Source organism: Salvelinus sp. IW2-2015, unplaced genomic scaffold (assembly GCF_002910315.2).
Source record: "Salvelinus sp. IW2-2015 unplaced genomic scaffold, ASM291031v2 Un_scaffold2827, whole genome shotgun sequence".
NCBI classification, from domain to species: Eukaryota; Metazoa; Chordata; class Actinopteri; order Salmoniformes; family Salmonidae; genus Salvelinus; species Salvelinus sp. IW2-2015.
Window position 1 is genome coordinate 26,889 of NW_019944127.1, and position 11,062 is coordinate 37,950.

Sequence of the window (11,062 nt, forward strand, 5' to 3'; positions counted from 1 at the left end):
CAGCAGACTTTGAGCTGGGGGTGAGGATTACTTAAGAACAACCAAATGTAGTGGAAACTCCCGAATCTTGCGTGTCTGTCCGCCGGGGCGAACACAGGGAGTTAAGGAGATGGTCGCTGTAGTATGGACCACCGTGGAGCGTTCAATCGGGGACTATGTCTTAGTAATCCCACCTGAGGCGTAAATAAGTATAGAGCAGTCCATCACAAGTGTATTACGGGGCTGGAGAGAGGCAGGAGCACTGCCATCCCCACACATTTCCTCACCATTTACAGTACACACACTCATTTCCCCGCACACATCAACTACTGATAACACACACACACATGTTAATTTAGAGAGATCCATCCTACAGCCCCAGAGATGCTCAGCAAGAGCCTCTGTCCGAACACTCCACCCCACATACACACCCACTGGGCCAACTCATCGCCTCCTCTTCACATCTTTCCTTGAAGTCCCACGTCGTAACGGCCACTCTCTTAATACCCCTTGCGGGTGGACCAGAGGCAGCCCTTAGCCTGTTGATATGTTAGAGCGTGGGGGTACAGCGGTGAGGCTTTACGTCAGTAGGCCTCAGTTATCCTAGCGTCTTTGTTTTGGTAATAGACCTCGTGAGACCAGGCAGCGCCTCTTAGCCTGTTGAGTTTATAGCGTATTAGCCGTTGGGCTTTAGTCATAGGCGCTCATAAGCCTAGTCGTCTTTGATTTAATGAACCCTGCCGGTGAGAAGTTCACGAGCGCAGTGGGTCCACGCTCCGTCTGTAGCTGTTGAGTTGTTAGCGTTTGAGGCTTTTACGGTATTAGGCCACATTAGGCCTAGCTTTCTTATGTGTTATGTTGGCCAAGCAGGCTCCAAAGATTACCCTGCTGGGGGAACAAAGTTACTCTTGCTGCTAAAGAGTTTGTTCTAATGACCCGGTATAAAGCCCTAGTCAAGTGTGTTACCACACACACACACTCCACACAAATTCTCAAACTTCGTACACATCCCTAGCGATACACATTACTCATTCGACACCACAAGCACACACACACACACACACACACACACACCACACCACACACCGTTCCCCCTGAGCGTCCACAGAGCTAAATCCTCTGAGGTATTTAGCGACACGCTAGCAGTTTCCTCCACACTGCCGTGCTGACAAGAAGGGCAGTACTAAAGCAGTGAACCACAAAACCACTACACCAGGGGCTCTCAACCCTGTTCTGGAGAACTAACCCTCCTGGAGCTTTTCTCTCAACCAGCTATCATTAGATCAGGTTTGTAATTAGTTTTGTAGAAAAAACCTGCAGGACGGAAGCTCTCCTAAGAACAGCGTTGGAGAGCCCTGTGAATTTACACCCAACATGGGCCTCTGTGAAACACAAACATCACGGAGGTGGAGTGCCACTGTCCATATTTGAGTCAAATGTTCTGTCAACAAAAATTAAATAATATCTCTTCTCTCCCTCTTTTTGGTCCCCCTCCATCTCCCTCTCACTTTTTGCTCTTCTCGCCTCTCTCTTCTTCATCTCCTCCTCGCTCAACCCACTCTCTCTCACTTCTTTTTCCTCTCTTCCTCCCTCTCTCTCTGTCTGTTTGCGCTCTCTCTCTCCTCTCTCTGCCTGTCTCTGTCTCTGTCTTCTGTCTCTCTCTCTCTTCCTCACCCACTCTCTTTCACTCTGTTTCCTCTCTCCTACCCTCTCTCTCTGTCTGTTGCGCTCTCCTCTCTCTCTCCTCTCTCTCTCTCTCTCTCTCTGCTCTGTCCTGTCTCTCTCTCTCTCTCTCTCTCTGCTCTGTCTCTCTCTCTCTCTCTCTCTCTCTCTCATCTCCCTCTCTCTCTCTCTGCTCTCTCTCTGTGTACAGAGACTACATCTGCTTCCAAACCTGTCACGAGACGGTGATCGTGTACGAGCCGGAGAGCTGACAGGGACAGCCATGGTGGGCTCCTCAGGCGTGGCTCCGGCTCCACTGGCAACAGACATCTGAGACTTTAGAACACCCCCACCTCACCAATCATCGCCGCTGGCAACAAAACCTGGACTTCGTAGAAACCCCCTCACCATCATCGCCCTGGCAACAAACACCATGGACTCTAGAAACCCCTCACCATCATCACCGCTGGCAACAAACAACCTCTGGACTCTAAACCCCTCACCATTATCACCACTGGCACACAGACATTTCTGACTTCTAGAAACCCCCTCACCATTATCACCGCTGGCAACAAACACCGACCGTCTAGAACCCTCACCATCATCACGCTGGCAACAAAACACCTGCTGGATTTCTAGAACCCCCCATTAGCACGCTTCGCAAACAGCATCTGGACTTCTAAACCCCCCTTCACCATTATCACCGCTGGCAACAAACATCGGGACTTCTAGAACCCCCTCACCATTATCCACCGCTGGCAACAAAAACATCTGACTTCTAGAACCCCACTCACCATTATCACCTGCTGGCAACAAACATCTGGATTCTAGAAACCCCCCTCACCATTATCACGCTAGGCAACAAACATCTGGACTTCTAGAACCCCCTCACCATGATCACCGCTGGCAACAAACATCTGGTCTTCTAGAACCCCCTCACCATTATCACCGACTGCAACAAACAACTGGACTTTCTAAGAACCCCCTCACCATTATCACCGCTGGCAAAACAAAATCTGACTCATAGAACCCTCTCACCATGATCACCGCTTGGCAACAAACATCTGGACTCTAGAACCCCTCACCATATATCACCCGGCAACAAACTCTGGACTCTAGAACCCCACTCACCATTATCCACCGCTGGCAACAAACACCTGGGACTTGCTAGAAATCCCCTCCCATGATCACCGCTGGCAACAACATTCTGGACCTTTAGTAACCCCATCAACATTATCACCGCTGGCAACAAAATTGGACTTCTAGACCCTCACCTATATCACCACTTCGGTAACAAACATCGGACTCTAGAACCCCACTCACCATTATCACCGCTAATGCAAACAAACACCGGGACTTCTTAGAATCCCCTCACCTTATCACCGCTAGCAACAAACATTTGGTCTTCTAGACCCCCTCACCATGTTATCACCGCTGGCAACAAAACACATGGACTTCTAAGAACTCCCCCCACCATTATCACCGCTGGCAACAAACACCTGACTTCTAGAACCCCCCTCCACCATTATCCACCGCTGGCAACAAACATTCTGGGATTCAGAACCCCCTTCACCATGATTCACCGCTGCAACAAACATCTGGACTGCTAGAATCCCCTCCCATGATTCACCCTAGCAAAAACATCTGGACTTTAACCCCCTCACCATTATCACCTGCTGGCAACAACGTTCTGACTTCTGACCCCCCCTCATCATTATCAGCGCTGCAACAACATCTGAACTTCAGGACCCACTCAACCATTATCACCGCTCTGGCAACAAACATCGTGGAACTTTCTAGAACCCCCGGCCAAACTCACCTTATCACCGCTGGCAACAAACATCTGGACTTCTAAGAACCTCCATCACCCATTAATCATGCTGGCAACCAAACACCTGGACTTCTAGAACCCCAACTCACCATTATCACCGCTGGCATACAAAACAATCTGGACTTCAAGAAACCCCGCTCACCATTATCACCGCTAGCAACAAACACCGGACTTCTAGAACCCCACTTCACATTATCACCCTGCAACAAACACTGGACTTCCTAGAACCCCCTCACCATTATCACCGCTGGCAACAAACATCATGACTTCTACAACCTACCGCACTCACCATAAATCACCGCTTTGGAGAGGACAAACAAACACCTGGACCTTCTAAGTGAACCCCAGCCTCACCATCGGGATCACCGCTTTGCACAAAAACACACTGCGAACTTCTAGAACCCCACTCACCAATTATCCACCGCTTATGGCACACCCAATTCTGCGATGACTTCCTCTAGAACCCTCCTCACCATTCACCTTGGAGCTTAAGAAACAAACACCTGACTTCTAAGAACCCGCCTCACCATTATCACCGTCTAAAGGCTACACAAATCACCTGCACTTTAGAAAGCCCTTCTCACGCGATTATCTACCGGCTGGTGCAACAAAACATCTGGACTTCTAGAACCCCCGTCACCTTATTTATCGGAGCTGCTGGCAACCAAACACCCATGGAACTTCGTAGAACCCCCTCACCATTTCACCGGCTGGCAAACAATACACCTGGACTTCTAAACCACTCACCATTATCCACCGCTGCAAGCAATACATCTGGACTTTCTAGATACCCCCTTCTACCCAATATATCACCCGCTTGGCAACCAAAACATCCTGACTTCTAGAACCTCCACTCACCATTATCTACCACCCCCAGAACTTGGACACGGGACAATACAATCTGGACTTCTAGAAACCCCTATTACTCAATTTTACCCTATCAATTCGGCCGAATTCAGGCATATCAACACATGCTGAACATCTCTATCTGGAACCGCGCTTAGGACTCTTTCGCTCCATGGCAACCCTATGACCCATGTTACTCTGCGCAAGACTTACTACCACTGTCACATTGTCTAACCGCCTTGTTCACCTATGCCAATCCGTTTGCTTGCCCGTTCGCTCTAACATCTATCCCTTCAAATGTTTTCATTTGGTCTGTCCGAGCACCATCCTTCCTTTACTAGCACCCTCCTGCCTTTTATAAGCTACCCTCCGTCCTTTACTAAGCACTCCTCCTTCCTTTACTAGCACCCTCCTTCCTTTACTAGCACCCTCCTTCCTTACTTAGCTCCCTCCTTCCTTTTACTAGCACCCTCCTTCCTTTACTAGCACCCTCCTTCCTATACTAGCATGCCCTTCCTCCTCTACTAGCACCCTCCTTCTTATAGCACTACTTTCCTGCCTACGTATCCTTGTACTCAGCATTCCCCATTCCTGTAATATACTTAGCACCCTTCTCCTCTCCACCTATTTGTGCTAGACAGGCACCTCCTTCCGTTTACTTATGCAGAACACTTTGACATTGATACTCTAGGATATTGTCTATGAAGTGACGTATCTCTTATTTTACTTGGTGGGACAGCGGTATTCTCGTAGTATCTGACACTACAGGACCCTCACTTCGTCTGAACCTCTCTTCGGCACACACTCCATCCAAAGTCCCTCTATGTAACTCTGTCATCTTCGTGTCACTCCCTGGTTCCTGTCTCTATGAGAGAAATGGAAGGAGTGGGGAGTACATGTAACGAAACGCTATCTGTAAGTAGAAAAACACAACCCTTTCTCTAGATCTTCCACCCCATGCCTAGCATATTTCCCACCATCCATGGACTGATTTTCACCATGCACAAGGAACATGGATATTACATCTCTGATTCAATCAAAGGCATCTTGTGAAAGAAGTATTGTTTTTAGATTAATAAGGTTGTGAATATATTAAATGTGTGTTACAAATCCATACCTCCAATTGGTTTCATAGCCTACGAGTTTCCTGGTATTCCCTTTATTACAAAACATAATATCTCGGACCTGGTATCTTATATTTTCGTAACACCCATCATTCTCCGCAGTATTTCTTTTTTCTGTCTGCTTTTTACCCTATTGTACGTTAGAAGTTCATGTGAGCATTTATTTTGATAGAGGACGCTGATCCTATAGAATCTGTAGTTATCTGTCTTTGTTCAAGGGCAACCAGGAGTAAATGGTGATAGTGTGGGCCAGGCCTTCACGCAGCTCAATCAGGTCTGTTATTGCTGGAACTACTGCGGCTTCGCAACTGGCAATATGAGACAAGACCAAAACCAAACAAATGAGGTCAGATAGAGATAGAACCAATGGAGAAAAGACCCCCCAAAGACTCGAAATATACCAGCAAATGAGAGTAAAATAAACCACCTGTCACATGGTGCTTTCCTCTTCTCGTATTCCGTTGAGTTTTGCGTCTACTCTAATTGATGTACGTGGACCTTGTGCGTCCGTTCATGACTTGTAGTGGTCTGCGTGCGTGCGGCACTAGTGCAGTTTCACCCAAGTAATATCTACACATTACCTCCTCGGAGCAATGTAAGGTCACCTCTATCTTAGTCACATTCCTTAGAAAGTCAAGCTGTGATGACTTCATAACAAATGTCGTATGGTACTAAGAGATGTCAACTAGTAAGACACATAAATATATGCATGGCACTGCCTAAGTCGGTCTTATGGTAAAATATGAGATTTGTTAGATGGTGAAGTCTTTTGAAACTATCGTGTTTATAGCCAATTGGAACCCAGAGGCCTTCTATAGTGGCAGAGTCAAGATCCATTAATAAGAACTATACACAAAGTTTTGTGTTTGCTTCGTGTTCTCTCAGAACTAATACTTGTTCTTCTACATCTACGTTCTTGTCCAACCCAAAATTGTCATCCGCAAGCTCGATTATTTTTACAAAGCGAGAATCACGACAATAACAGCCAACGACTGAGCTATTCTCTAGAAACTCCCAGGGAACTGGTACTCAGGCTAATATCTAATAATTATTTTAATTATACTAGAATGGTGTGTACACCAAAGACAATCTACATCCGCATACTCCTGCCCTTTATACGGTCTCTCTCGTTTCACGCACTAATTCCTCTACAATCTCTCTTTCCTCTTCTTCTCTCTCGTCTTCCTCTCTCTACTGTCTCTCTCTGCCTCACTCTCACTCTCACTCTCCACCTCTGCGTCTGCGGCCTCTCAATTTAATTACAATGTCCAAAGCTAGAAGAGCTCGTTTTTCTAGCGACCTGCCTATGGCAGGAAATCAATATACTTTTATTACATTCCCATAAAGACAAGCAAAATATAGACTAAACGACAAAACAAAACATAATTATGAATTCTCATGTGTGACACAATAAAAAAAACAGGTAACATTACTCACATGAAAGAGATATCCAACATAATTAAGATAACAGCTTTGTGTGCGTCTATCTAGTGCCAATCCTACTAAAGCCACATGAACTTGTGTGCTTTGTATCTGTAATCCTGCTTCGCATGGTGTATTGTGTATAACATGTGCTACGGTTGCGTCTTCACTAGGAAATCATTGATGTTACTAGAGGTGGTTGAGAGACTAATAGACTTAAAATAACTACACCAAAATTTGCCCCAAGAAGTGTGATGTGCTGAGGAATTTACATCCACTATCCCTCTCTCTTCTCATGGACCTATCAGTCACCACAAAGACTTCTCTGGTATTTTTGTTGCCAGTCCCCTTCCACTATCGTATTGATCCCCACAATGGAAAAGCACTACTGACCAGTCATCTCTTCCTCTTCTCTCTCTCTCTCTCTCTCTCTCTCTCTCTCTCTCTCTCTCTCTCTCTCTCTCTCTCTCTCTCTCTCTCTCTCTCTCTCTCTGTCTTCGCTCTCTGTCTCGCTCTCTGTCTCTCTCTGTTCTCTCTCTGTCCCTCTCTCTCTCTCTCTCTCCTCCTCCTCTCCTCTCTCTCTCTCTCTCTCTCTCACTCTCTCTCCTCTCTCTTCAAGACGCTCCTGCTCTCTCATGATTGTGTTATCTAATGGTAGATCCAGCCCTGGAGAAGGGGAGTCCTTGTGCGTGTTAACCCAGCTACGATGCACTCTATCCTGAAACTATTCGCTCTCTCCTTTGTGCCTCTTCCCCACCACCTCCACCAAGACGACACGGTGAGATCAGAGAGAGAGGGACCAGTTATACACAGACAGATAACAAACGAAGACAGACACTAACCTGTGTGACAATCTCTCCTCTCTCCAGCCGGTGGTAGCTCCATCCCAGGGTTGTGTGGCCGCGTCGTACCCGAGAACCTCAGCCTGTTCCTGGACTCAGCACCCAGAACAGGAGGGCTCTAGGACACAAGATGTCCAACGACTCTATCCTCTCCCTCTACGCAACCACACCCACAATGGCCCCAGAACCTGGCTGCACGAGGAAGGTAGAGATGGTGGTCACTGTGTCGTTTTTTCATGTGTTGCTAATTTGTATGATGTCCTTGGACTGTAAATGAACCTAAGTTTAGTTTTTTTCTATGCCAAATTAATGGCTCAACTGTTGTTTCCTCATCAGTATAGGTTTGTACCTCCAGCTGATTTGAGTAAAAGTGGCCACAAAAGTGGTCAATTTTATTTTTCGAAACTGTCCTTTACCAACGGTCATTTTTAATCAAGTCTAATGATATATACAGCACAGAAACATCCAACGATACCAACTTTTACTCTAATGAAGGGCAAACATTCATATTTATCTCCAGCTGGCCTGTACATGAACCCAGCCCAGCTGGGCTACTACGGCTCATACCATTCCCCTGGCCACGCAGGGGGAGCGATGGGAGGAGCATGATCACATCACACTCCATGATGGCCCTGAGTGGTCAGCAGGCAGAATGGCATGATGGGAGAACAGCAGAACGGAATGTACTAGGACAGCAGAATGGCTTTATGGCTCAACAGGGTGTCACGGGCAAGTGTCGGACAACATATCCCCGCTCCATAAACAGGAAGTTGTAGCGGCCCCACAAAACATATGCGATCTCAAGTGCGAACCAAGAAAGTAAAGCGGATCAATGTTGTTAAGAGCCAGCAGAACGGAACATGATGGAGCTGTCGGCTAGAATCAAAAGCAATCAATAGTGAAGCGTTGGAGCTACAAAGCAAAAACATGCATGATGTGAAGCTCAGTCAGCAATAACATCATGGTAATGGTTATCAGCAGATATAAATCTGGCATTGTATCGTTAGTTCAGCAAAAACGAAACATGTATGGTGGAGTCTCATCGAGAAAACTTGCTATATGATTGAGAGGTGTCACAGAACTTGCATTTGTGAATGAGGGAGCATTCCGACCAGAACGTCATGGTAATGAAAATGCTATGAGAATGCGATTGGCCATGCAGATGACTGTAAAAACATGATGGAGCGCCGCAAACGGGCATGATGGGAGTCCGCAGAACGGCATGATGGGAGTTCAGCAGAACGGCATGATGGGAGTTCAGCAGAACGGCATGATGGGAGTTCCGCAGAACGGCATGATGGGAGTTCAGCAGAATGGCATGATGGGAGTTCAGCAGAACGGCATGATGGGAGTTCAGCAGAACGGCATAAAGGGGGGAGTGGCGGCCATGCCTCAGCAGGTGTACGGAGTACAGCAGGGTCAGCAGCAACAGTGGAACATCACTCAGGTGAGACACACAGATGTGTGTTTGACTGTGTTTCTATGAGGAAGTATGTGTGTAACAGGATATTTACATAAACTGAACAATTTTAATAAAGTATTCAAACCTGTGTTTGTGTTTGCGTTTGCGTTTGTGTTTGTGTTTGTGTTTGTGTTTGTGTTTGTGTTTGTGTATGTGTATGTGTTTGTGTTTGTGTATGTGTTTGTGTATGTGTATGTGTATGTGTATGTGTTTGTGTTTGTGTTTGTGTTTGTGTATGTGTTTGTGTTTGTGTTTGTGTTTGCGCGCACGCGTTTCTCTCACCAGATGACCCAGCACATGGCGGGACTGAACCTCTACGGAGCCAACGGCATGATGGGATACGGCGGTCAGCACATGGAAGGACCAACGACTCAAAGCTCCACCCACGTGATGACATCACACATCTGGAAGTGATGTCATTATCTGAAGAGGAAGTGCAGTTGATGTCACTGGAGCAGCAGTGGTGCTTGGAAGGTTTTGGGGACTTTTCTACTAAACTCTCCATCAGACAATTAACAGGGGAGGAAGAGGAGAGAAGAGGAGGGGAGAGGAGAGGAGTGGATAGGAGGGGAGAGGAGTGGATAGGAGGGGAGAGGAGAGGAGTGGAGAGGAGAGGAGGATAAGTTTATATAGGAGCTATTTCTAGCTCTCCTCTTCTCTCCTCTCCTATCCTCTCCTCTTCACTCCTCCTCTCCTCTCCTCTCTCCCCCTCTCCTCTCCTCTCTCCTCCTCTCCTCTTCACTCCTCTCTCCTCTCCTCTCCTCTCCTTCTTTCAGAGCCATTTTTGCAGATTTCCATGCTTGCCTTCAGATCATTCTACGACCAATCAAAGGACAGGGCTCAGAGGTGAAGGGATCACAGAGGTCACACTGAACTGGGACCACAGCATAGAATACATCTCATATCCAGTGTGTGTGTGTATGTGAGTGACTGTGTGTGCATGCTTAACTATCTCTGATGTGTAATTGGTAATCTGTATCAGCCTTTATTCCCAGTGAACTCATCCAACCTGAACTATTCCTGATGAACTCATCCCAACTGAACTATTCCTGGTGAACTCATCCCAACTGAACTATTCCTGGTGAACTCATCCAACTGAACTATTCCTGATTAACTCATCCAACTGAACTATTCCTGATGAACTCATCCCAACTGAACTATTCCTGGTGAACTCATCCAACTGAACTATTCCTGATGAACTCATCCCAACTGAACTATTCCTGGTTTGAAACAGACTTCAGTTAGTTGGTGTCCACCCTAGTCTGTATAGGTTTGGGTTGCATTCCAAGTGGCACCCTAATCCCTTTATAGTGCACTACTTATGACTAYGGCCCTATGAGGATGCAGACTTGGTGTAAGTACTTGCTGTTACTAAAGGCTCCATTACCTACCATAGACCCTTACCTCTCTTATCACAGGGGTCTTCAACGCAACTCCTGGAGGGCTTTTTGGAGGAAAAAACACAGAGGTGTACATTACCAAATGCCATCCTATTCCCTTTGAAGTGCACTACTTTTGACCAGGGTAATAGTATGCCGTTTGTGACACACGCTAGAGTATTCTCAGTCAATTGTCGACCGGCTAATCAGAAACCAAAGATGACAGGAGAGCTTTATAATGGCTAATAATGGCTAGTAATGGCTAGTAATGGCTAGGTGAGATGTGTTGGCTGGCATCGCTATTGAACTAAACTGTTAGCGTACTAATGATTATATAATATTAGTTACTTTCTACTTCATAGGCTACATTCAAAGTGCAATACATATTGGATGGCTATAAATGTTTATGTTACAGGATAAAATTAGCAGGTATGCTAGTCTAGCTAATAACCCTACAGGATAGAATTAGCAGGTATGCTAGTCTAGCTAATAACCCTACAGGATAGAATTAGCAG

At 46.4% G+C, this 11,062-nt stretch overlaps 1 protein-coding gene and 1 long non-coding RNA gene across 2 annotated transcripts in view; one reads left to right on the top strand and one right to left on the bottom strand.

The window, feature by feature from the left end:
- Positions 1-9,754, top strand: part of LOC112074812 (stromal membrane-associated protein 2-like) — a gene marked incomplete at its 5' end in the record, with an annotated part of 26,828 nt that extends 17,074 nt beyond the window's left edge. Inside the window, 3 exons of the mRNA XM_070440686.1 lie at positions 1,853-1,960; positions 8,923-9,153; positions 9,454-9,754. Of these exons, the coding sequence (XP_070296787.1) occupies positions 1,853-1,960; positions 8,923-9,153; positions 9,454-9,582 (468 nt within the window). The remainder of the gene's footprint in view (positions 1-1,852; positions 1,961-8,922; positions 9,154-9,453) is intronic.
- On the bottom strand, positions 2,414-3,555 carry LOC139025545 (uncharacterized). Its single transcript, XR_011477137.1, has 3 exons — positions 3,537-3,555; positions 2,495-2,606; positions 2,414-2,444 (listed from the first exon to the last, which is right to left on the bottom strand). It is a non-coding gene; the product is annotated as an uncharacterized lncRNA (long non-coding RNA).
- Positions 9,755-11,062: the final 1,308 nt, after the last annotated feature.